The sequence below is a fragment of the Chiloscyllium plagiosum genome, unplaced genomic scaffold (assembly GCF_037043375.1).
Source record: "Chiloscyllium plagiosum isolate Xiang-an unplaced genomic scaffold, Cpla_swu_hap1 HiC_scaffold_45, whole genome shotgun sequence".
In the NCBI taxonomy this organism is placed as follows: Eukaryota; Metazoa; Chordata; class Chondrichthyes; order Orectolobiformes; family Hemiscylliidae; genus Chiloscyllium; species Chiloscyllium plagiosum.
Window position 1 is genome coordinate 10,657,475 of NW_028270183.1, and position 27,491 is coordinate 10,684,965.

Consider the following 27,491-nt stretch of genomic DNA (forward strand, 5'->3'; position numbering starts at 1 on the left):
GTGCCCTCTTATCCCTGCTGGAATTTAATTATTGATAAGCCTGGGAGAGCAGTGATAACCTCCCCATGGATGTTACAGTCTCTCCAGTGAAAGAGCTAAGAGTAAACCAATCTGAACATATTCCAGTCACTCAACGTAAAGACTGACTTTTCAACCAAACAACAGATCTTGAGATTAATTGGCCAAAAAGTGAAACACCATGGAATACAGTTTAGTTTTGCTCCATTTATTGCTTTAGATTACAGTTCCCATTTAAATTTGTGATACAAGGTGGCTGTTATAAACATACTGCCCAGGAATCAAGACATTTAAAGCATGTGACAATGAGGTATGTGCCACAGTGACTGCCTTTCAGAATGAAGAAAGGAAAAAAGGGGCCAGGACCACAATTACAGGTAATTATAAAAGGAGGATTGCACAATGACTAAAACCACTGCTTCTTTTTGCTGGTTTCAGGATTTCATATTCTGCTCTGTCTAGTGGTAAGTAGATAGGGTTCCAATATACCTACAATAAGAACAATTTTGGTAACAGTCCAAACAGTAATAATTTAACTTTTACTTGCAGTTCAATTCCAGTTTCCACTTCTATTTCAATGTGATGTCTCTCATTTCCACAACAACCACAAGTTCGTGTCATGTCCATGCTACACCTCAAAAGGGCCAACTCAAAAATAAGTGGAACATGAACAAGACAATGAAATGGCAAGTGATAGTAAACCATTTCCCAGGGCTAGAAAGCCCAAAACTTTATTCTGCCTCTCCCCAATCTTAAATATATAGTGAAACCTTTCCTCAGGCTAAAGACGTGCAGAGCACACACTTCAGAAAGAGTCCGTTTGCACTAAATGCTAGGGATCCAGGCGGCAAACTGGGCTATCATACACCATCTGCAGGTTCACCTTGTGTCCCACCAGCTCACGGATGTTGTTGATGCCATACTTGATCATGGTTGGCCTAGAAAGCAATCATAAAAAAAATAGCAAAACTTAAGATCTGATTTTGATATTCTATTCCATTTCTGTGTCGGATTGAGACCGAGGTGAAGGCAAGAGGTATCAGGAAGGAAAGGCACTGAAACACAACCCAAGATACAGCACTGAAACAGACCTTTCAGTCCAACTCGCCCATGCCAACCAGATATCCTAACCTAATATCAAGTACCATTTGTTAGCAACTGGCCCATATCCCTCCAAACCCTTCCCATTCATATACCCATCTAGATGCCTTTTAAATGTTGTAATTGTACCAGCCTCCACCACTTCCTCTGGCAGCTCATTCCATACATGCAACACTTTTTGCGTGAAAAAGTTTCCTTTGGTCCTTTTTAAATCTTTACCCTCTCACCATAAACTTATGCACTCTAGTTTTGGACTCCCCTACTCTGCGGAAAATATCTTGACTGTTCACCATTCCCCTCATGATTTTATAAACCTCTGTAAAGGTCACTCCACAGCCTCCAACAGTTCAGGGAAAATAGTCCCAGCTTATTCAGCCTCTCCCTATAAGCTCACACCCTCAGACTTCAGCAACATCCTTGTAAATCTTTTCTGAATCCTTTCAAGTTCAACAGCTTCCCTGCAGCAGGGAGGCCAGAACTGCACACAGTATTCCAAAAGTGGCCTAACCAATGTCCTGTACAACCACAACACAATGTCCCAACTTGTATACTCAATGCACTGACCAATAAAGGCAAACATACCAAGTGCCTTGACTACAGTAGCCTCAATGTCAACTACAGATCAATGGCCATTCAACAAACGGCTTGCATTACAAGGTATCAAACAAAAGAATATACTTGTCGTGTTGTTATGAAGATGTGGGTATACCCTTAAGAGAGCTAAAGGCAGCAGAACAACTGGACACAACATAAAGTGTTCTCAATAAGGCAACAATATATGTAACAATAAGGCAACAATATATGTAAGGTTGAACAACTCAATATTTGTTGCCTGGAGACAAAAACAAATTTGAATTCGGCCAATCAGTTTAAATTATACCCCGATAAAAATACCGATCAAGTTTGAATTGAGTATGTTGGCAATCTTAAAAGCCAATGACACAATCTGGTGCGCTGGGATATAAGACCGGGGGGGGGGGATATTGAACAGTAGAGAGGAGAACTGCCAAGCCTAACATGTACCAGAACGCTTGAAAAAACCTCTCTCAAATGTATCTTTTCAATCAGTAACTTCGTGACACAGAAATTACTAACAAGGAGAAAAGAAGACACATGAATATCCAAAGACAAGAACTTACAGCTGCCTGGTTTTGAAATAAGAAGTATTGTTTTGTAAATCTTAATTGGGAGTTTTATCAGACGAGTATTATAGAAGGGAAGGTAAAAGATAGGTTAGAGAAAGAAATTGTAAATAGTGGTTAGTTAATTATTCTGTTGTACTTTAAGAAAAAGTTTTTTTTACCTTAAATAATTCTTTGCCACTCAATTTTTTCTTTACAGATTACTGCATGAGATAAATCTTTTCGTGTTGCTGGGTTTAAATTAAGCAGGAGGTTTTACCCAGTGTTGTAATGGCGTTTATACAAACTAAATGTTCTGAGATAGGAAAGCATGGTGTTGATAAAGAAAATTTGTATCAGTTTACTATGAGTGAATGCAATTGTGGATGTGTTGTATTGTGCAAGAAGGTCACTAGGTACATGTAGAATATTAGAATCCAGGAAATGTGGAAATATTTCTACACAGGAGAGTTGTGGATGCTCCACTGTTATGTATAGATAAAGGTGGGACAGACATTTGTAGTCTCTCAGAGAATCAAAATATATGAGGAAGAAAGTAGAATTAAAGAAGGTCAGCTATCATTATGAAAAGGTATAGCAAGCACTAGTATGGTTTTAACCTGCTCCTCCTATTTAGGAGGTCTTTCAGCCAATCACCTGTGCACTAGCACTTTGAAATACCTCTTCAGTTATAGAATCCCCAGTTTGGCAACAGGCCCTTCAGCCCAACAAGTCCACACCGACCCTCCGAAGAGTATCCCAACCAGACCCATTCCCCTATCCTATTGCTTTACATTTCCCCTGATTAATGCTACACATCCCTGAACACTATGGGCAATTCAGCATGGTCAATTCACCTAACCTGCACATCTTTGGATTGTTTTCACTACCTAAATACACACAACATCCAATGATCTTTTGAAAAGTTACTGCTTCAATCAGGCAACACAAAACAACTAACCTACAAATACATTTTCATCTTTCCAGCTCTTTTGCCAATTACCTCTACAGGTGCAGAAATTAATTAACTCAGACCAGGAATGGCGCTTAGCAGCTTACCAGTTCCATCCATGTAAGTGCTGGTCATACTTGTTTTGATTAAACATACAGTGCCATGGAATCAGGAAGAATCAAAACTGGAAACATTCAAGGTGATATTAAAGATTGGGGTTCAAGAAAACCTTACGAACCTTCCTAACCAGCCAGGTGATATTATGAGGAACAAGAACACCAGAAGAGCTGGGATAAAACACAATGGACAAAATAGAATTTGATTTTAGAATACCGTGCTTCCAACTTTGCAGATTGTGTTTTCAGTGGAAGGAGGGAGAAAGTTCAGTTCACGCCGGCAACTATAAAAGGAGGATTTAAGGACAAATTGCTTTAAATTCACTGTCCAATAAAACCTCCTGATCAGGCAATGGAGAATAATTGATTCTGGCCCATATCTGAAGATGTCAGCATCTATAAGATTACAGGACAAAACTGCGGTTTCTTGCCCAGCAGAAAACACTATCAGGTGAATAGGTTAGCGCTATTTATAAACTGAACAGAAGAGGATCTGACAACGTGTATGAAGTTGTGCAGAGGACATTCTTTATATTTAGATTGCGTGCCCAGTGACCGCTGTAAGTTAAGACAAGTAATCCCCAAGCTCCTTCTCACCCATAGTCAGTTTCTAACATTCCATACTCTTGGCGCCAGCTCAATATAAGAATTGGTAATTAGTCAAAGTCCTATAGACAGTAAAAGCATCTTACTGAAGAAAGGGAATAAGAGTGGTGCAAGGGACCCATAAAATAAAAGTCCCAGGACTGTTACTCAAGATGCCTTGCATTGGTCCTTGGCTGGAAGTCACTGTCCCAGTAGAAAACATTTTGCCCTAAAATTAAGTTATATTACTGTATTAAATTCCAGTGGTTGTGGAACCATCGCCAAGATTCATCTGCTTGTGCCTGTAGTTACTTTCATTTTTGGAGCAAAACAATCCCCCAATTTAGTACATTGTACACCATCAAGCAGCTAACCTATGAACAAAGGTGGGATTGCACAGAACCTGATTGGGACACACGCAGACTTTCTATTCATTAAGTTTGCCTTATTGACATGAAGGCACTTGATAGCATCTTACTACTACTCCAACCCATCCCCACAACTGAGATGTTACAATAAGCTCACCCTTCCGCTCACATTTTTCTTCTTAATCTGGTTATCCTTGGTTCAAAGGGTTGGCATCTGGATGCCCCAGTTGGATAATCAGTGACTTAACAGCTGAGCTAATGATCTATACGGACTCTTTCAATGTAGGAATATTGGAGCTATTGCCTTTCAAATGGTCAATCCACCAGGTCTGTCCTTTTGGGTGAATACACAAAGGGCGCAACTTGAAATACAGCCAATATTAAGCCCTCAACCAACACCACTAAACAGATTATCTGATCCTCGTCATATTGCTGCCAGTGGGAGCTGGCTGTGTGCAAATTGGTTGTTGTGTTTCCTAGAGCATAAGAAAGCCAACAAAACGTTTGGTTGAAAAGAGGTGCATTGCTGATGCTTCTTGTGTTTCACGCATTGGGACTATATGTGAGAATGCCAAATTTCAAACCATCACAACAATTTATGCAACATGAGACAAGTTTCCATCACTATCTCCATGGCAACACCACAACCAGTGTCTATTTACTAACCAATCAATACCCTTTTATCCTATCATATAAACTGTTGTGGCCCTTTGATGTGAAGGGCAGTGTTTGTCACTGGCCACCCGGGTGTTTTCCTATCTTCCTAGTGGTGGAATTTGAATAAAGATTGGTGCACTTTGTGTCTTTCACTGTGTCTCACACCTGCGCACACACACACAAAAAAGAAATAAACTGTTGTGATGGTGGGTGTTGGAGTTGCCAATGGCTGAAGACAATTGTTAATTGAGGCAACAGTTTCCACAGTCAGAATCATGGCCACCAGATAAGATAATGAAGTGCCTCACAGAAATCTTAGTGATGATGACAAAAACTTGTTACTTAGTAAAGTATAAATTGGAAAGTCAGATCCCATTTACATAATCAAAGATCCCATAATCAAAGGCTTTATAAGCAATTGCCATTACATATAATTTCAGTATAGCTACATTTTTAATAAGTGCAACTAACAAATTAATGTTAAGGAATTTAGCTGAATTCATTTGGACAAATGGCTGTAGATAGTAGAGAGAAGCCCCCATTGAAGGATGAATGGTACAAAGAGGACCTATTGATATATAACAAAGGGTGTAAACAGATATCCTTTTGAAAGAACATTGGAAAACAATTTTAAAAATCACAACACCAAGGTTATAGTCCAACAGGTTTATTTGGAAGCACTAGCTTTCAGAGCATTGCTCCTTCATCGGGTGGTTGTGTAGTATACTCCAAAAGCACCTGATGAAAGCTAGGGGTTCCAAATAAACCTGTTGGACTATAATCTGGCAGTGTGATTTTTAACTTTGTATACCCCAGTCCAACATGGGCACCTCCACATTATGGAAAATATATAGTATCATAGGGGTGGAAATTGCAAAACATTAGTCATGATGACCTCGGAACGATAAATCATCACAGGTAAGAAACAGCATCCACTCGGTATCATGCAGTTGGCAAATGTCTGGGGAGGGGCATAATAGGCAGAGGAGAGGTCGCAAGTGCGATGTCAACATTGCATGTAATCACTGTAACACAAAATGTATAAATATCCCAGACTTTATTGAGAAAGGTAAAGGGTCCTGGGGACCTCTCCAAATAAAAATCAATTTGTGCTACTGAAACACAGGACTCAGGCAACTCTTTAAAATCCCTCTCAAACAGCTGGAATATTGGTATTCTTGTAATTGTTCTGATGAATGCAAGATGAAACGCTGCAGCTACATGACTATTGCTAAGGAGAGAAGTTCTGTCTTACCAAGAGACTTCAGTTATACTTCATTGGATTGAAAAATTCACTTTGGACAAAGGATCATGAAAGACATGTCTAAATACAGATCTATGCACTGAACAGATCTGCCACTAGATGTCTCCACACCCATTCCCACAGGAAATACCTTTGTGTTGTGCTCTGTTGGTTTTTAGTGAAAGATCGATTAACCAAATATCTTAAGTACGAGAAATGCAATTTGATCACAGTACAGGTGAAGACTGTTTAGAACATACCCGAGTATCAATTATCTAACCTGCAAATTTAATGCACCTTCACAAGAAATCTGAACAGTGTGGTTGTGACCAGAAGGTTTGACATAAGTGAAATTGCAAAAAACAAAATTACATGTTTAGGGACTGATTCTTAATTAATGCTTTGCGCTCTGAAAGCTGCAATGAATCGCTAGGAATTAGATGATAAATAGCTCTTAATCCCTGTAGTACGGTAGAATTCAAAGAGGAGAAAGTGAGGACTGCAGATGCTGGAGATCAGAGCTGAAAATGTGTTGCTGGAAAAGCGCAGGTAGTCAGGCAGCATCCAAGGAGCAGGAGAATCGACGTTTCGGGCATGAGCCCTTCTTCACGAATGAGACCTCCTGAAGAAGGGCTCATGCCCGAAACGTCGTTTTTACAGGGGGTCATCCCACAGCTACCTGGACTACACCTCCTCCCACCCCACCCCCTGTAAATACGCCATCCCATTCTCCCAATTCCTTCGTCTCCGCCGCATCTGCTCCCAGGAGGACCAGTTCAAAATACGCACAACACAGACGGCCTCCTTCTTCAAGGACCGCAATTTCCCCCCCGACGTGATCGACGATGCCCTCCACGGCATCTCCTCCACTTCCCGCTCCTCCGCCCTTGAGCCCCGCCCCTCCAACCGCCACCAGGACAGAACCCCACTGGTCCTCACCTACCACCCCACCAATCTCCATGTACAGCGCATCATCCGCCGTCACTTCCGCCACCTCCAAACGGACCCCACCACCAAGGATATATTTCCCTCCCCTCCTCTATCAGCTTTCCGTAGAGACCACTCCCTCCGCGACTCCCTTGTCAGATCCATACCCCCCACCAACCCAACCTCCACTCCCGGCACCTTCCCTTGCAACCGCAGGAGGTGCAACACTTGCGCCCACACCTCCCCCCTCACTTCTCTCCAAGGCCCCAAAGGAAACTTCCATATCCGCCACAGATTCACCTGCACCTCCACCCACATTATCTACTGCATCCGCTGCAGCCGGTGTGGCCTCCTCTATATTGGGGAGACAGGCCGCCTACTTGCGGAGCGATTCAGAGAGCACCTCTGGGCCACCCGGACGAACCAACCCAATCACCCTGTAGCACAGCATTTCAACTCCCCCTCCCACTCCACCGAGGATATGCAGGTCATTGGACTCATCCACCGCCAAACCACAACAACGCGACGGTCGGAGGAGGAGCGTCTTATCTTCCGACTGGGAACCCTCCAACCACAGGGGATGAACTTGGACTTCACCAGTTTCTTCATCCCCCCTCCCCCCACCTTGTCTCAGCCGAATCCCTCCAGCCCGGCACCGCCTTCCTGACCTGCAGTCTTCTTCTTGACCTCTCCGCCTCCACCCTACTCCGACCTATCACCCTCACCTTGACCTCTTTCCACCTATCACATTTCCAACGCCCCTCCTCCAAGTCCCTCCTCCCTACCTTTTATCTTCTCCTGCTGAACACTCTCTGCTCATTCCTGAAGAAGGGCATGTGCCCGAAACGTCGAATCTTCTGTTCCCTAGATGCTGCCTGACCTGCTGTGCTGTTCCAGCAATAAAGTTTCAGCTTTGATCTCCAGCGTCTGCAGACCTCACTTTCTCCATCTAATCTAAACACTTCATCTCAGGTATCCAGTGTGAGCATCAAGCAGGATGCTGGTCAGTGTTTTTTTTTTTAATTTTCATTTATGAGATGTGACATTGGTGACTAGGCCAGCAATTATTGCCCTCCCGTGATTAATGACTAGTATTCTTGAACTGCAGCCATTTGTAGGTGCACCCACAGTGCTACCAGAAAGCAACTTCCTGGATTTGATACTGAAGAAACAGTAATATATTTCCAAGTCAGGATGGTGAGTGACTTGGAAGGGAAATTCCAGATGGCAGCACTTCAGTGCAGCTGCTGCCCTTTTCCTTCCTGATGTTAATGGTCACAGTTTGAAAGTCTCTAAGGTACTTTGGCAAGTTGTTGCAGCACATTTGATGTGCAGGTTAGGGGGATTAGCCATTCTAAATTGCCCTGTGGTGTCCAGGGTCATGCAGGCTAGGTGGAACGGCCATGGGAAATGCAGGGTTACAAGAATTGAGTAGGGAAATCAGTGCGGACTCCATAGATCAAATAGCCTGCTTCCATACTGTAGGGATTGTATGATTTGTCGATGAGACACATTGCTATTGTGTGGTGATAAATTCTATTAATATTTGCAGATGTGGTGTTAATCAAGCAGGCAGCTTTGTCCCAGACAGTGTCAAGCATCTTGAGTGCTGGTGAACTTGCACTCATCCAGGCAAATGGAGAGTATTCTTTTACATTGGGCCTTATAGATGGTGGACAGGCCTTTGGGAGTCAGGAGGGGATATAATCGCTGCAGGATTCTTAGCCTCTGACCTTCTCGAAGCCACAGTATTTATATGGCAGTCCAGTTCAATTTAGTCAATAATAACCCCCAAGATATTGATGTGGACGATTCCGTAATGACAATGGTATCAATTGTCAAAGAGTGATAGTTTCAATCTTGTTGGGGATGGTCATTTTCTGGCACCTGCGGCAAAAATGTTATTTGTTTCTTGTCAGACAAAGCCTGGATGTTATTCAGATCTTGCTGTAACTGGACACAAACTGAGGCATGTTTGGGGATCAAAGCCAGACTTGTATGTATGTGTGTCACACTGATCATCAGGAAACTGTGATTTCCACTCTCTTTCCTGGTGTGTATACAGACAAATTCTACACCCCCAGTTTTGACCATAAACTAGGAACAGGAGCTGTCTGTAGAGTACAGTTCTAATGTTTAAAAGACATTTGGATAAGTACATGAATAAGCAATGTCTGGAGGGATATGGGTCAGGCGCAGGCAGGTGGGACTAGTTTAGTTTTGGATTATGATCAGCTGGGACTGTTTGTATTTCCATGCTGTATGACTCTGAGAAGCACGAATAGAGTGATTAGAGTCCAAAACTCCTAAGGTGTGAGGGCATACGTTTAAGGAGAGAGGGGAAAGATTTTATAAAGACCTGAGGAGTAACTTTTTCAAGCAGAGGGTAGTGCGTGTATGGAATGAGCTGCCGGAGGAAGTGGTGGAGGCTGGTACAATTACAAGATTTAAAAGGCATCTGGATGGTTATATGAATAGGAAAGACTGAGAGGGAAATGGGCCAAATGTTGGCAAATGGGACTAGGTCAGTTTGGGATGTCTGGTGAGTGCAAATGAGTTGGACTGAAGTGTTTATTTCTGTGCTGTATGACTCTGACTCTTATCCAGTTATTTTACTGCTTTAAACAGCTGGACCATCAGAAGTTACAGCTAACAGCACTCATGGGTATGAAAGTGCGTGAGTAAAAAATAACTTGCTTGACTTCAACAGCTTGATTACAAGTGTTAATTTGAGTCAGTCTTGTTCAGTATTAAAATAAAACTGCTAAATCCCATCAGTTGTTTAAAAGCTGTTTCACCAACTCTCCTAGCTCCAGTTTCTCATTACTTCTGATTCCTACATTTCAACATGGATAACAGTGCTTTTGAACATGAGAGATCATGACAGGCGCTTCAGAACTGCAAATTCTGCAATCCCTCCCACCCCAATTTAGATAAGTTTGTAGAGGCAGTATGCGGGTTCGGGGAGGTGTACAGAAGGCCACAAATATTCTCAGTATGGCCTTCAACCTTCTTTCAATTGTGCCAGGCCGGGCTATTACCTACCGCTCAAGTGAGAGGCCCCAAGCTATCACCGTCACGTTTTCTGGTAGACCCATCGGAAGCAGCATTTCAGGACGGAAAACCCCAGAGTTTCCGACTTCCACCCACTTCTTCAATCCTGGAGAAAACAGAACATTTCTCTAAATGAGCACGAGACCCCGTGCAAGTGAACAATTTGAGGGAGTGCCTGGAGTTGAGAAGAATTCAATCAGGACAAAATAGAAGGAGGGATGCCTCCTAAACCATCCTGCACATCAGTTAGAGGATTTGGAATGTGGTTTGGAATGTTTTTGCAAGTATTGTAGCATCAAAAGGAAAGCTACAGCACCTGTATTCAGCAGAGGACAGGAAACTGAAGGCGACCAGGAAGGAGTGAATGTAATGGATTAAAAACAAAACCAGTAAGTTTGCTGACACCAACATCATGATGTGCGCTGACTCTCCATGCCCACTGCCAAATTGCATCTGCACACATGCGTATTCGAGCAGACTTTTAAAAATTGAAAATTATGCTTTAAAACATTCTTATCACATATATTCCAACATTTTATCATTAGGTACAAGACACTGTTTAAATATATTTAATGAGAGATATTGCTGCTAACGTATATGCTCATGAATCTGGATGTCAGCAAGAGCCAAATGGAAACAAATTGCTTGAGAAAAACAGGTCTGGGAGCATTTGTGTGGGTCAAGGGCGAGGGAGACAAAGAGAACAATGTGTCCAATGAAATGGGACTTGAAATATTAACTGTTTTTTTACTGTCTAGATGATGCCAGATTTGTTGAACATCTCCAGGACTGTGTTTATCTTTCAGATCTGCAGTATTTTGTCCTCATTATATACATGGACCTTTGATTGAACTAACACGTGGATTAAAAAAGCCGACAAAATTCAAAAGGACAGTGAAACCATTAACCTTTCAGTGCAATAGTGCTTCTGAACATCAGCTTGTTGCCACTGGTAATGCAGTCACTTCGAGTCAAGAGGCTGCAAGTTCAAGCCTAATCACAGAATTGGGCATGTAATCTACCACCAGGGCAGCGCTGAGGGACTGCTTCAGTGATGGAGGTGCTAAGTTCAAATGTTAAATGGGGCCACATCTGCCTGCCTGTTGTGCCAAATGTAAGTAAATAAGTGTCTACGGACAAGTGGACAACTCTCCCAGAATCCACCTATGTTTCCATCATCAAAAACTGGTTAAGTCTTGCGAATTCATTCACTATTAATAGGAGTTCTGTTGTGTACAGTTACAAAAAGAGAATAATGATAAAATACCAGTAGGGATGTTTTGATACAGTTCTATACTGTTTTGGAGACCATATCGAGAGTATTGCAGAGGGTTTTGGCCTCCTTATTTAAGGAAGGATGGAAATGTATTAGAAGCAGTTCAAAGAACTCCCTGGGGTTAGGGCGAGGGGAGGTATCTTATGAGGAAAAGTATGACAGTTCAGGATTTCATTAATTTGGGTTTAGAAGTAATTTAATTGAAGAAGAACCTGGAGGACCTGGACAGGATGGCTGCTTCCCCTTGTGGGACAGGGAGGCACATTTAAAAATAGTCTCCCATTTAAGATAGATGAGAAATATTTTATTTTTAAAAAGTCTTGGGAATGTGGAATTCTCTTCTCCAGAATGGAGAAGGCAAGGTCATTGAATACTTTTAAAGACAGAAGCATAGATGTTTAGCGAATCAACAATTATTGGAGGGTAGCCGGGAAAGTGGTATTCAGGCCACAATCAGATTAACAGAGCAGGCAGGGCAGGTTTGAATCGATTCCTGCTTCTGATCCATATACCTATATAGTATTGACAAAGAAGCTGAAAGCAACAACACCAACATTGGGACTGAAGGCTATTAAAGAGGAGTGTACTACTACATGAACCTTGAACCGCTCATGATCTTCTAGACCTAAACCTTAACACTTACCTTCATGATAGCTGAAGATCTCCATACTAGGCTCTGTGTAGGGGTTGAAGGCTGGCTTATAACGCAGTTTGGTTATACCTGTCAACAGGAGAAAGACCACAAAAAAAAACTCAACCTTTAAAATGGAAGCATTTTGAATAAAACATAATGCATACTTTGTTATTATTAAAGCTGAATTTTCAATAGGAAGATAAGAAATAGAAGGTAGGATCTGATTGTAAGGTACTTGTAATACTGGACAAACATTTGAAAGGCCAGGGTCATTAACCCAAAGAACAAAGAATTCGAATCCCACCTTTGCATTTTGAGAACTAAAATTCAGTTTAAAAAATTAAATCGTAAGTAAAAGTTTTCAGAAAAAGATCGCCACCTTCCATGTTGCAACACTGATGCCCTTTGGAGAAGGAAACATGAAGTTCCTCCTCATTATCGTTGACTTCAGTCACACATGAAATATCAATTAAAAGCACCCAAGGTTCAGCAAATCACTTGCCTTCAAACTACTGTCAGCTCCCACCATCATCACCTCCCAATACACCCAAACCTCCAAAGAATGAGTACTTTAAAAATCGATCAATGCTGACCCTTCACTTGGATTTTAAAAAAAAAGTGTAGGCTAAAATGAGTGAGGAAGAAGAGTTACTCAATGATGATATCCAGTTGTACAGTGAGATCACTGAATTAACAGTCAGTTGAAGTATCCAGCAATCCCTCCAGATGAAAAAAATTCAACTTCCTCATTTGTGCAACTACCCATCCTAAGCTTCCCTTTATTAACGGTCTTGAGTATTGGAACAGCAGTGGAGAAACAAGAAATGAATAAAAATACATACATTTCCATTAAATAGATTGCTAACCTTACAAAAAAATTTTTTAAATGGGCTCTAGTGACACATAACGCCTTCAAAGTTTACAAAGAGCCACACTTGATTGTGTATCAGCAGGAGCAATTATTTTCTGGACTAAAGTCAGTTACAGGAAGGAACAGAGAAGAACCACATGGAGATAAGGTCTCACCAAGTTTACTGAAGAACTGTTGGAGAACTCCCATCAGGTCACCCAGCGTCAGATCATAATCTGCTACCACCCCCTCAATTTGGTGAAATTCTGCCAAGTGAGTGGCGTCCAATGTCTCGTTACGGAAGACTCGGTCGATAGAGAAATACTTCACGGGTGTAAACGCTTCCTGCACAGTTACAATGAAAACCGTTATCAAAAAATACAATCATGTTGGAGTGGGGGAGGATGGGAAGGAGAGAACACAGCTTTGGACATATTGCAAGCATAGCATGAAGGTCACACAACACAATTTTCTTTTGTGTTTCATATCCTCGCCTTCACCCACTACATCAAAAAAAAGACTAACCTCCAACAATTTAATATTGCCTTCATATAGGTCTCCCAAGTGCACAACTGGCAAATTAACATGAGGGTTATGAGCAGTTAACTCACAACACCTGCTACCCCAGCACAAGAGAGAGAAATCCACATGTCAGGAACCGGGAACACCAGCAATCCAAGTCAGGGATCACTGACTTCAGCATTCCGCTCTGCTTCATGTGGAAGAATCCCTATACTCTCAGACACCTGTTAACTGGATACTTATCTTGACAAGCAAGCACATGGGTTTGTTAAGTATTTGGAACACAGATACTCCTGATTTGGTTTAAATTAGTTTCATAACTTTTTAATTGGCTACTTAAAATATTCCCACAACCAAACTTCAATTTTAAATTTTGCACGTTTCACTAGTGATTTGACCTTTGTCACCATTGCCCTTTAACAGTTCAAAATTTGTATTTAAAATAGTACGAGGAAATGCTGCTGGGCCTGACAAGATCAGCAGTTGGGCCCTCGAGGGGTAGCCATACTGGGCTTCCTGCCTCTCTCCTGTGGTTGTGCGCGCATGTCTGTGAAGGGAGAAGCACAGTGTTCAATAGTACTCTGTGGACCTTCTGAGACTACCATTCCTCAAAACCAAAAATTTTATTTTAAAACTTTGTAGGTTTCCACTCTATTTTTCTGGTCATAGTGCCCCCTTAAAGTGACTTAATCACGAAGCACTCCTTTAATGTGGATTAAATTGGTATTTTGGGTGAGACCAATCAAAATAGGGATATTGCTGGGATAGCAGGCAGTAGTTAGGAGGCTTTGCTGTTTGTGTCTGCATTTCACAAATTTGGTTAATCCACAATGCTTATTTCACGCTGACTAGGAAACTAACACAGACAGGTTATCTGTGGTTTTAAAGAAAATGGGATAAGAACAAAACATAACTTGCTTCTTTGAGTAAAAAAGGTGTGCACTGCACATGTGCAGTCTGACAACTTGTGGAAAACAAAAATCAGACTGTGAAGTTGTCTGGGAATGCACTCTCTATAAACAGCAGGATACTATTGATGCGTCTGATTTTGTATTCCACCAGCTGGCTAGAGATGGAATTAAATAGTGCCCTGCTGTCATCCCGATAAAGCTCTACCACACACAAACAACCCTGTGGGCAGGACATGATGTCCCTTAGGCAGGGGAGCACTGCGGGAGCTCGCAAAGCTGGGAGTCCCACACCAGATTTTATAGTGCAGGAGATTAAAAAAAAAGAATGGCTGCATGATGACAGCATGCTTCAGCAAACTGCCCTCTTGCATATTTCACATTAACCATCTTCAGGATGCTTCCAGCTGACCATTTCACTAATGGAGCCATTATCTTTTACCAACTTAGCTTCACAGCAATAATCAAATGTCTGTCAATACCTATACACACTAATGCTTATAAACGTTCCCCACCGAATGATACAAAGACAAAGAAAAGTAAGAGAAGATGGAGTGCATAGCAAGTAACGGCAACACCATTCAGACAGTACAGTTTAAAAAATGATCTCATTTCAATATTGCTGTCAAGACACGGTACAAAAGTGGCACTCAACCAGTAATGTCACTTTGTAGCCATGCTGTCCCCTTTTCATCTCCAGAAATTAACTTAAAAACAATTTTACATGTGACAGGAGCATGAATGAGTATGAGCAATACCAAGATCAGACAAAGGTGCTGATCTTAGAACAACTATAAAAGTATTGACATAATAAAAATTTGGAAGTTCTGTTCTGGTAATCTACTTGGATTTAAAAAAAAAGTAGTTAACTACAGATATGTAAGCTTTCACCCTGACCTTGGCACATTTGTCATGAGGCATGAGGCATACTCACTTTAGCACACCAGAAACTGGGAGGAGAAAATCAAATGGATCTGGGATTCTCCATCCTGATCACAATGGTAAACTGCAAACACAGGGGGCTCAGGAGTTAGACGGAAAGAGTACGAAGCACTTGAAACAACCTGAGCAGATACTTCCTAAAAAAAAAAGGGAGAAAATAGCCACCTTACCTTTTGGGCAAGTTTGTACAGCATTCGTGCACTGACAGCTGTAGTGTGTGTTCGCAAGAGATTCTTCTGTGCTTCCTCAATCTTCCAGTCATATTTGTATCTGGATACATACATAAATAGTTACTGAAAACACAAAGAACTAAAGACTGCAACATTTGCACAACTTTAAACACAGCACACTTATCCTCAAACTTATATTAGAAACAGTTTTAAAATGATTAAATCTTTGTTTTTCCCCAGGACTACCTGAGCATGGTGGCAGCAGCGTGCAGCATCAACTTGACACATTACAACTCAACTCTTGACAGCACCTTTCAAACAAAGGACAGACAAACTGAGCAGGCACGTAGGAACACCAGTCCCTGCAAACTCAAGTCACACACCATCCTGACTTCGAATTAAATCACTCCTCCTGGACTTTGACCCAGGGGAGTACGAAGAAATTCTTTAAACTGCAGTGAGCGTAACTAGTTCACTGGACAATTCTGATGATTTACTGGTTTAAAAAATAGGTCAGCTCAACTGGAGACAGAGGTTTGATCCCCGAGGGGGGATAAATCCACACTGTGACAAACCTACTCTGTCTGAAAAGCCAACGGTCCATCGTTTTTACACAAAAATGCCTCTCCTTGTGCACTGCCCAACACAAGTCATGTATGCAAGAATAGCCTGGCCACATAATCCAGTGCTCTAAATTCCCTCATCCAGGGCAGTATACACAACGCCAACCCTGTGCCCTATTCACAGCAAAGAAAGCCAAAGACTGTGCACAAACAAACTCCAGCCCGACACCATTTCCCCCCCGCAACCCTTGTTCATCTATGCCGCCCCACTTGCCAGTGCACCAACCTCAAACCATCCTGGCATGCAAATATGCACCCACGCCCTTGTGCACCCTATTCCCCTCACACTCTCCTATAGCAGTACAGTCAATACCCCCATGCATGCCATCACACCCAATTTTCTCCTCCCCCAAACTAATTTGCTCAATTCTCTCCTCCATCCTGCATCCAATCATTGCTCTGCTCCTCTCCGGGGGCTCTGTCCTCATCTCTGCTCCCAACCCTGCCACCTTAGCACATCATTTGTAACAGGTGCATATAAAATCACTCCAAACACACAGTCAGTCCGTATCTATGGAGAGAAGAGACAAATTAATATCACAGTCTGTCACAGGGCAGCTCCTGAAATTTAAATGTGCTTCTCCACAAGATGCCAAGTGACCTGCACCTTTATCAGACAATCACAAGCTGTGAGACAGCCAAAGGTCTTCAAAAATGTGTTCACTGTAAAGTGGAAAACACAGCATCCAAATTGCATATCACAAATGTCCACAAAAGGCAATGTGATAGCAGCAAGTATTTATTTTCAGTGATACTGGATGACGTGAACAAATACAAATGTGAAAATTCTTTACTGTACATTGTTCCTCAACAACACTGCACAAAGACAAATAAAATTTGCATCTCCCAAGTTAGCTTAAATAATTAGTGCAGACTTACCCCAGGGATCCATATCCACCCTCTGAATGAACTTTCTTTACTCTTTCAAGGTAATCCATTGGAAATTTGGTTGCAGTGGCTGGCTCTGTGTGTGGTTGGACAGGGGAAAAGCAGGGATACTTAAAATTCTAAATATATAAGTTTTCGTTATTTCGTCATGTGGCACAAACTGTGCATAGTTCAATCACCCTCTCCCTTATATCACTGGAGTCAAGGGATTCTGTGTACAGGAGTGCAAAATATATTAGTATTGGAATAAACAATTAAAAGGAGGCTGCTATTTACTCAGCACAATATTGTACACATCTAAACATTTCAGATTGACATTACTTTTAAAGTGCAGCTGTTGTTCAGGAAGTAAATATGAAGCATAATAAACAGAATAGCTAGGAAATCTGATCTAGGAGGAACAGGGACACTGAGGTATGGGCAGAGAGAAGTGTGCACCTACACAAAGCAAAGAGGTGCATAGGCTGTTTTATTAAAAACAGAAGTCAGGATGTCATGTTGCGGCTGTAGAGGACGTTGGTTAGGCCACTTTTGGAGTATTGCATGCAATTCTGGTCTCCTTCCTATCGGAAAGATGTTGTGAAACTTGAAACGGTTCAGAAAAGATTTACAAGGATGTTGTCAGGGTTGGAGGATTTGAACTACAGGGAAAGGCTGAATAGGCTGGGGCTGTTTTCCATGGCTTGTTGGTGGCTGAGGGGTGACCTTATAGAGGTTTATAAAATCATGAGGGGCATGGATAGGATAAATAGACAAGGTATTTTCCCTGACGTGGCGGAGTCCAGAACTAGAGGGCATAGGATTAGGGCGAGAGGGGAAAGATATAAAAGAGACCTAAGGGGCAACTGTTTCATGCAGAGGGTGGTGCGTGTATGGAATGAGCTGCCAGAGGAAGTGGAGGCTGGTACAATTGCAACATTTAAAAGACATCGGGATGGGTATATAAATAGGATGGGTTTGGAGGGATATGGGCCAGATGCTGGCAAGTGGGACTTGATTGGGTTGGGATATCTGGTCAGCATGGACGAGTTGGACTGAAGGGTCTGTTGCTGTGCTGTACATCTCTATGATTTAAAGAGGTATGCTGAGCTGAAACGTTAACACCTTCTCTCCCAACTTATGTGGCCAGGCCTGCTGAGTATTTCCAGTATTTTTGTTTTTTGTTCCCCTTTGTCTCAGTACTGCGTCAGGCCAGTAGTTTTATAAAGATGGTGTTTTAATTCACTCAACCACTTTGCCACATTCAATTCACCAAAAGCACGATTTAGAATTCATACCAGACAGGAAGAAGGTGTCATGTTGGTCTCGGGCTGGGTGTTGCTGGGGTTGAAAGAGGGAATCAAAGTTCCAGAATGAGCTCTCAATGAAATTATTGGTTGGCATCTCTGTGAAACTGAAAAGATTCAAAAGTTTTTAATAAACATTCTGATGGTATGAGAGCAGTAGCTCCAGACAGCTCAATAATGGGACGGGCAGGGAAGCACCAGTGTGGGAAGTAGTGAAATGAAAATAGAGTATTGGATCAAGGCAACATTGAATAGCCATCATTACTGAAAATTCTTTCCCCCTTGAACTCCATTTCAAATTTGCTCCTTCCATCCTGTCAACCGAATACCTGGTTCCCCAAATGCAGAACCAACTAAATCATCATTAACATTTTTCCCCTGATTGTTACACTCTGTATAATTTTATTAGAGTTTCTCTTGGCAAAGAGCAGGGCAAATTGTGTAGGTTTGTCAAAGAGCTAGCACTACATAATGGAGCAACACATTGCGATGTACCATGCTATACTCACTATAAAATTGGTCATGACAAATCTCCTTCATATTTTATTCCTTAATTACAATTGAATAAGCAGTCCTCTTGTAACAAGTAACATTGGGAGCACTAGCAGCTAAGATGACTAAAAGTGGATAAATTTAGACAATTAAGAAAATAAACCCCACTCACCCCATTTCCAGGAATATCTGTCTGAACTGCGTTCGGACTTTCATCAAGGGGTGCAGGTGCCCGCATTCTGGAACGATACCCATAGCATCAAAGTTGTACGGCTTGAACTTCTTCTCTTTCCACGATCCACTATCAACAAAATTTCACAGTGCACATCTTATACACTACAGTATTACTCTCAGCAACAGTAACACCAAAAGAAAAAGCTGACCTGACAATTAGGCTCAACCTTATTTGGGGCAAGTTGAGACTTAAGGTGTAGATTATAATGGGTACAAGGATTATTAAATATTTCTCAGTCAGAATAGGAATAAAATGTCTATGGTGGAGTAGCAAGCTGCTAAAATTGCATCATGAAAAGGAATTTTCAAATTCAGACTGCTATTTGGAAGTGTATTAGGTGTTGTGGCACAGAGCCATTTAAAGCAGGACAGTTACAATTTCAATGCCCATTTAATGAAGCTGAATGATCTCCCAACACCATCAAGTGGAATATTATCAACACGAGGAGGGGGGGAAACAAACAAGATCATCCAATTCTGCTCCCAATTACTGATCACTGAAGTAGTGTGTTCACTCACCAATCACACAAACAGCACCAGGCTCAATTGCAACACCGTTTTACACATGGACATCACCAACACAATCACCAAAGTTACTTTGACTACATACTAAGTCCCACTTGCATTCCAAAGACCAGATTCTAACAGAGGTTACTGCTGCAGATTCTTGGGGAAGAGATGAAAACAGCTGGACAAACGACAAAAAAAAAACCTGAAGCTCAAACTCATGCTCCACTGTTGGTCAATAGTACAAGTTGTGTATTTGGTTGGCATCTTTTATTCTTTAGCTGTTGGGCTGCAATGGGACTGAGGTGTTACCATGCCACAATATGGGAGGGACATGTCTGATCTTGTGTTGCTGCTTATGCCACAACATACTAGACACATTAACTACTGCCAAATCTTTGACTGCCTATTTTGATTAGTTCTCGCATCTTACTTGGCTATCATCTCTGGTGTAAGTTCAGTATCCTGTTTAACCACTGTGGTGCTGAATGAGTTTCCTTTGGTGATCCAGTAGGTCTTCACAGTCCTGTAGAAAACAAGAGCTAAAGTCAATTTCTGCGACTTTGATTCCTTGTGGTTCTTCCCATTACTCACTTTGCTTTTAAAGTTCTGACCACAGTGACTTAAATTGAGACGCAAGCCGGTGACATTTTAGGTTCACAATGAAATCAGGCAAAGACCAAACTACCAAATATCAAATGAATTACCTTGGGCATTTCACTAAAGGACTTAGAGACATCCTAAAGGTGTGTAAATGCTTTACAACTAAATGGAATACTTTTAAAGTGTCGTGAATGCAAGAATCACAGCAAACAAGTTTACGTATATTAAGCTCCCTGAAACAGCAATTTGATGCCCAGATCCATGGCTCTTCCAGTGACATTGGTTAGAACATCTGGGAAACTCCCTGCCCTCAAAGTTATGCTGTGACCTTTTACCTCAAGCACAGACATCAGATGGAAACTTTCTTAACTCTCAACCAACAAACAGCATCTTCAAGTGTCAGCCCTAGGTTATGTTATTGCTGAAGTGGGACTTGAACCCAAAGTTGGCACTGAAGGGGCTACAACGTTACCATGAAAACAGCCCAATCTGTCTGGCATCGCAGCATGATTTCCTGATAAGGGGGTTTGGCAGGTCTCTGACCTGCTGCTTGCTATATACCATTGTACAGAGCTGAGTAAAGGTTCTCACTGTGGACCATAGGACCAAATGTGGTCAGTAGTTGGGAGACAACAGTGTACTGGTGAAGTCACTGATGCTCCAGGGACAAGGGTTCAAATTCTGCCATGACAGCTAGTGGGACTGCAGTTCAATGAATCAATCTGGGAATGAAAGCTATTCTTAGTGACGGTAATCATGACAACTATCACTGATCGTTTTAAAATATTTACCTGTCCAACATATTATAAACCCCACAAATATCCTTTAGGGAAGAAAATCTGACTCCAGAGCCACTGCAACGTGGTTGATTCTTAACTGTCCTTGATAACAGTTAGAAATGCACAATCAATCAATCAATACTTGCCTTGGGGGCAATACCCAAATCTGATAAAATAAACAAAACGGGTACAGCTTGGAGATCTACTTATTATGAAAAGTTGCAGTGACACCCCTCTGTTTGGTACAAAGTAACCTTCGAGTGGCCTTGAAGATTAGCCTTAAGAAAACTGTAACATTATTTATCAGCTCCTATAGCTGTCAGCACAAGGAATAGAACTGTTTAAAATAGCACATAACGCTCAGTATACATCCTGAAAACCAACACACTCAGAGAGGCCCTTCATTAACGAACAAATTCAAGATAAGAAAACGTGTTCATTTATGATAAAGGAGTAATCAGAATGGAAGTGAGGGATTGAGAAAGAAGGACATTAGGCAACTAAAACAGGTCAAAATTCTCAGTACCATGCTGATAAGGAGAAATCTGAAAAGAATGCAAGCCATTCAAAATTCAAACAGGTTTGAAATGGAAAACAGTCACAAAGTAGTAAAATATTCTTTAAGATTACTTCCAATAAATATTCACCTGCTCAATTAATGAGCAACATTACTCCTTCAGACAAAAGGTGCCAAGTAAAGTTGCTGACTTTATCATCAGAAGAGGTCCTAGAGGAGCTAAGAACTCAGTTTAGTTTAACAGACAGTTGGAAAGTAAAGTTCAAATGCACAGATGTGTTTACAGCTCCAATTGCCACAGCAGGAGCAGTAATGTTGGGAAGGAATGTGTGGGCAGAGACTGTAAGGTGTCACAGCACCACAGGAAGTTTTAGAAAGCTTCCAGAAGTTTTGATAGTCCACTTGAGTACATTAAAATACAGCTTTGAACTAGACGAGTGTCATACAATGTGCATGTTGAGCTCAGATCAGGGGGGATGGCTGCTTAGAGACACTTGGCTTTGTGTGGTTAGATTTCAGAACTGGCTTTGCTTTCCGATGGACAGCTGAAACCTCTGTATTGTTGAACTACTATGATGGGCATTCCGCCATTACAATGTAGGTTTAAGTTTTCAAGATATTAACATGAAAAGACAGGATATACAAATTATTTCCACTTGTTGGGGAATCTAGAACTAGGGGATAGTCCATAAACTAAGTTGTTCAGGAGAGATGATAAGAAGCATTTCTACACATGGAGGGTGGTACAGGTTTGTAACACTCTTCCACAAATGGCAGCGTACACTTAATCAGTTGTTATTTTTAAATCTGAGAGAGAAAAATATGTTAAAATTAAGGTATTAAGGGATATGGGCCAAAGGCAGGTATATGGAGTTAGGTCACAGATCAGCCATGATCTCAGTGAATGGTGGAACAGGCTAGAGGGGCTGAATGGCCCCCACCCTGTTCCTACATTCCTCTTGTATTTATGACTTTAAGCATTGGCTGTACGATTAGTAAAGCGACATAGTACTTACTGCCATCCACAGAAAATAGCTTGCAATTATCAAGGATCTTTCTACATCTCAAGGAGCTCAAACTTTCTCATTGTTCCCCTGGCCTTGCAGGGCAGCATATCCTGCACGGTAAGTTACTCTGATACCTCCCTCTCCACATTCTTCTCCAGCTTCTGTACCCTCCCTCTCAACTTTGCAGTGCCATCATGGGGAAGGGGAAAACGGGGAAGGAGTTCGACACACATCCGCCCACATTAGGAATGCGCTTTCTAACCAATGGATAAGCAAAAGGTGCGTTTCTCACACCATGGCCCTGACGCCTCCTGTGGCCAAACAGCATGCTGGCACCTGAAGCAGGAGGGAAGACCTAGACGACTACGGCACAGACATGAACAAACAGCAAGATGCAAAGGGCTTGGAAAACTTACACCTCACTGAGCAGCTTTCTCTTTTTCAATTCATTCTTCTCCTTATCATCCAGTTTGCTGTCCTTCCCCTGTTGGACCAGCAGCAACTTGTTTTTGACAGCATCTTCAATGCAATCACTCTATCAGAAGAAAGCAAGTGACTGTTAAGATATCAGGAAAACAGGAATCTTGCATCTGAATTCTCTGCATTGCGAGATGGCAAATTTCACAAATTTGTCTGTTGAAAGAAATCATCCGACACCAGTTCCTCAATTTAAAAGAAAGTGTAGTTAACACGATACTGATTAACACCTTTGAAAAGAAATTTAAAAAGGAACAGCAGTTGTGTCAGGAGATGGATGGTTATAGTCACATTTGAATGGGACAGGTTTAAGTATGGCCTTGAAAGTAAATATGAAAATCTGTTTGATTGCGAGGGGAAGGAGTGCTTTTCCTTTCATTCTAAGCTTCACTGTTTGGAAAAAAAGTGGGTATGCTGCAATGAAGCCCCTTCAACTTTCTATACCTAACGTGCATTTGCATGCATGTGCGTGTTGGGGGCCATTTATCCTCCTCAATATTTCATCCTCACTAACACAACGCTGGAACCCCACAGGGGTGCGTACTCAGTCCCCTAATGTACTCACTGTGTACTCATGACTGCGTCGCCAAATACCAGACTAATGCCATTTATAAGTTCGCTGAAGACCCCACCATAGTTGGTCAAATCTCAGATGGCGACGAAACAGACTACAGAGTGGAGGAGGAAGACCTGGAAAAATGGTGCACTGAAATCAACCTAGCTCTCAATGCCAGCAAAACCAAAGAACTCATTATTGACTTTTGGCGGGATGTTACTCATATCCCCCAACACATTAACAGCTCAGAGGTGGAACTAGTGGAGAGTGTCAAGCTCCTGGGAGTGGTCATCCACAACAAGCTTTCTTGGACTCTTCATGTGGACGCACTGGTTACAAAGGTCCAACAATGTTTCTTCATCCTCAGGCAGCTGAGAAAATTTGGCATGATGGCGAATACCGTTGCCAACTTTTATAGGTGCATCATTGAGAGCATTCCATCTGGATGTATCACTACCTGGTATGGCAACTGTCCCATTCAAGATCAGAGACGGTTACAGAGAGTGGTGAACTCGCCCTGACAATCACAAGGGCCAACCTCCCATTTATACCAGGCCCACTGTCAAGGGAAGGCCACCTGCATTCTTAAAGATCCATCCTACCCTGGCAATGTTCTTCTACAACCTCTACCATTGGGGAGATGGTACAGAAGCCTGAACACAGACGCAGCCAGTTTCAAAACAGTTTCTAACCTACTGCTGTTAGAATACTGAATGGACTCACAAACACTTAGCATTCACCTGTACCTGTGTTTTTGTTTTTGCCACTGTTTACCTATTATTTACTTATCTATGCTATTTAACTCTGTGATCTGCCTGTTTTGCTCGCAAGACAAAGCTTTTCACTGTGCCTCGGTACACGGGACAATAAATTCAATTCAACTTCGTGACGACAGAATCTATTTCTCAAAAGGAGACTGTCACCCTTGGGCGAATAAATCTGATAGCTCTATATGTATAATAAGAGTAAAGTTACACAGACACTAGGGAATTTGCGACTACCTACAGCCTTAAAGATCCGAGGTCCTCCTTCAGCATTCTTGTCTATGCGTATCCACTTACTGGACATGGCCTTGTTGAATCCCACTTTTCCACATGGGAATTTCTAGTAAAAATGAAAAAAGGTCAGTTTATTGAAAGTAGCATTTTATCCTTTGAAATGCAGACTGTAGAAATGCAAAATTAATGATGTTTATGGAAACAGCATGACTGGGAGCCCCTCAAGACAGGGCCAAGACTTTTTATATTAGACAACAACCCTCTGCAACGCCCTCACCATCAGGTCACTCTGAGTAATTCCATTTGGTGGAATGGCATCAAAGACCCGAGCTTCATGACTGCCTTTCTCCACAATCTCTTTTCCTTCATCTGTCAGCTCCCAACGCTTGCTGGATCGCAGCTCAGCCTCAATCACCTGCAGTGAAAGAAACAAACAAACAGCTTGAGCTTTAGTCATCCGGAAAATGCTGATGGGAATGACATAATTATACAACTGGATTCTGGATCAGTGGTGCTGGAAGAGCACAGCAATTCAGGCAGCATCCGACGAGCAGTTGCTGTGCTCTTCCAGCACCACTGATCCAGAATCTGGTTTCCAGCATCTGCAGTCATTGTTTTTACCTCCATAATTATACAAGTGGGCAAGTAATCCAGACGTTTGGATGCATTAAACATGAGCTCAAGTTACATGGCAACAACATTCCTACCCTTCTTCATTACCTCATAATCCTGTTGTGGAATACACATATACATAGGGAAGGTCATGCCGCAATACAGTCTACAACTCAATATGAAGTCGGTCGGTCGGTCGGTCGGTCGCCCGGTGTTGAGGAAACACCTTTTCCATACAGACTTCAATGGTCCCCAAACAATAGGTGAATGAATAATTTGGGGCAAGTATTTAGCAAAGTTACTTTGAACCAGAGAATATTTTAAAATAAGGCCCCGTATCTCGTTTATTTCCAACACAATTTTTCCTACAAATAAAAAGATGGGGAGGCCCCAACGCCTAATTGTTGGCCTGCTATATGGCAGCCCAGATGGTTAAGCCATCCACCATCCTTTCAGACAGGTTAACCCACCATTGTCTACCTGCCCAGGTGAATTGGTCCACTCTCAGATAGTGCACCTGGCTGGACAGGTCCACTCACTGCCTGGATGGGTTGAACTACCACATGTCTGTCTGAATGGATTGGGAGGAGAGATGTCTCTGTATTTGGATTGTTATAGTTTCTTTTTTAAGTCAATCTATTGCCCTGGAGAATCACAGCAGTCACAATGTAAGTTCTATGATAAAACAAAGAACTGTACATGCTGGAGATATGAAACACAAAAACACAGTTTTGAAGAAACCCAGCAGATCTGGCAGCATCAGTGGAGAGAAAGCAGAGTTAACATCTTGAGTGCGGTCACCGTTCTTCAGAACTGGACTCCAGTTTTTCTGTTTAATGTTAACTCCATCTCTTTCACTTCATTGATGTTGCCAGTCCTTGCAGAGTTTTTACAACATTTTTTTTCCTTTTTATTTCAGATTTCCACCACTGGCAGCACTCAGCTTTTATACAGGGTCAACTTGTTGTCTGGGCACCGGTCAAGTCTTCATCCCTGTCTGAGTCATGCTCTCTCCGGTATGCAAATGAATCAGTGACAAGCATCTTGACACCAAGCTCCCCTTCCCATCGCTGCCATTCAACCGCCAAACGTTGCCTACCACCCTCCACCCCGCCTCCCCTTCCCATCGCTGCCATTCAACCGCCACACCTCCCCTTCCCCCTCTTTAATCACACTGTATACTATCCTACACCATACCCCCTCTCACCACTCCCTCCCCCCTCCCCTCCCCTCTCACCACTCCCTCCCCCCTCCCCTTCGCACCCCCATTCCCTCCCCCCTCCCCTTCGCGCCCCCATTCCCTCCCCCCTCCCCTTCGCTCCCCCATTCCCTCCCCCCTCCCCTTCGCTCCCCCATTCCCTCCCCCCTCTCCTTCGCTCCCCCATTCCCTCCCCCCTCCCCTTCCCTCCCCCCTCCCCTCCCCCCTCCCCTCCCATTCCCTCCCCCTCCCATTCCCTCCCCCCTCCCCTCCTCCCTCCCCCATTCCCTCCCCCCTCCCATTCCCTCCCCCCTCCCATTCCCTCCCCCCCACTCTCCCCGCTCCCATTCCCTCCCCCCCCACTCTCCCCGCTCCCATTCCCCCCCCCCACTCTCCCCGCTCCCATTCCCCCCCCCCCACTCTCCCCGCTCCCATTCCCCCCCCCCACTCTCCCCGCTCCCATTCCCCCCCCCCACTCTCCCCGCTCCCATTCCCCCCCCCCCACTCTCCCCGCTCCCATTCCCCCCCCCCCCACTCTCCCCGCTCCCATTCCCCCCCCCCCCCACTCTCCCCGCTCCCATTCCCCCCCCCCAACTCTCCCCGCTCCCATTCCCCCCCCCCCCGCTCCCATTCCCCCCCCCCACTCTCCCCGCTCCCATTCCCCCCCCCAACTCTCCCCGCTCCCATTCCCCCCCCCCGCTCCCATTCCCCCCCCCCCACTCTCCCCGCTCCCATTCCCCCCCCCCAACTCTCCCCGCTCCCATTCCCCCCCCCCGCTCCCATTCCCCCCCCCCCACTCTCCCCGCTCCCATTCCCCCCCCCCACTCTCCCCGCTCCCATTCCCCCCCCCCCACTCTCCCCGCTCCCATTCCCCCCCCCCCCACTCTCCCCGCTCCCATTCCCCCCCCCCCACTCTCCCCGCTCCCATTCCCCCCCCCCCCCACTCTCCCCGCTCCCATTCCCCCCCCCACTCTCCCCGCTCCCATTCCCCCCCCACCACTCTCAACATACCACACACCACTCATCCTCTACCATCACATCACAGTTCGGGGGGGGGGGGGTAAAAGAGGACACATCTGTCTTACATCGCCCAGCGTCTGCAGGCTTTTGACGGCGCCCACCACGAGCTGGTGGTCGATTCCGAGGCGGGCGGCCAGCTCCCCGCTGTCAGCTCCCCCTCCGCCCGCCTCCTGCAGCCTCCGCAGCAGCTCCTCGAGCAGCGCCGGCTCCGCCATCTTGCGGCGTCACTCTGACCCCTGACCCCTGACCC

At 43.5% G+C, this 27,491-nt stretch overlaps 1 protein-coding gene across 1 annotated transcript; it reads right to left on the reverse strand.

Moving 5' to 3' along the window:
• Nucleotides 1-205: 205 nt before the first annotated feature.
• On the reverse strand, nucleotides 206-27,456 carry farsa (phenylalanyl-tRNA synthetase subunit alpha). The gene is made up of 13 exons (XM_043694886.2): nucleotides 27,307-27,456; nucleotides 24,689-24,826; nucleotides 24,419-24,517; nucleotides 22,797-22,915; nucleotides 19,908-20,000; nucleotides 18,906-19,034; nucleotides 18,233-18,348; nucleotides 16,947-17,031; nucleotides 15,445-15,544; nucleotides 13,079-13,247; nucleotides 12,062-12,139; nucleotides 10,134-10,248; nucleotides 206-956 (listed from the first exon to the last, which is right to left on the reverse strand). Exons 1-13 carry the CDS (start codon nucleotides 27,454-27,456, stop codon nucleotides 851-853), a joined length of 1,497 nt encoding a protein of 498 aa, XP_043550821.2. The 3' UTR covers nucleotides 206-850.
• Nucleotides 27,457-27,491: the final 35 nt, after the last annotated feature.

Bases quoted from the DNA above. Each gene is read 5' to 3' on its own strand.
- farsa (XM_043694886.2), bottom strand. From the start codon at position 27,456: ATGGCGGAGCCGGCGCTGCTCGAGGAGCTGCTGCGGAGGCTGCAGGAG. The intron at 24,827-27,306 runs GTAAGACAGATG...CTTTCACTGCAG, and splicing joins GCCTGCAGACGCTGGGCGAT to GTGATTGAGGCTGAGCTGCG. The intron at 17,032-18,232 runs GTATGAATTCTA...AACCACACACAG, and splicing joins TGACACCTTCTTCCTGTCTG to AGCCAGCCACTGCAACCAAA.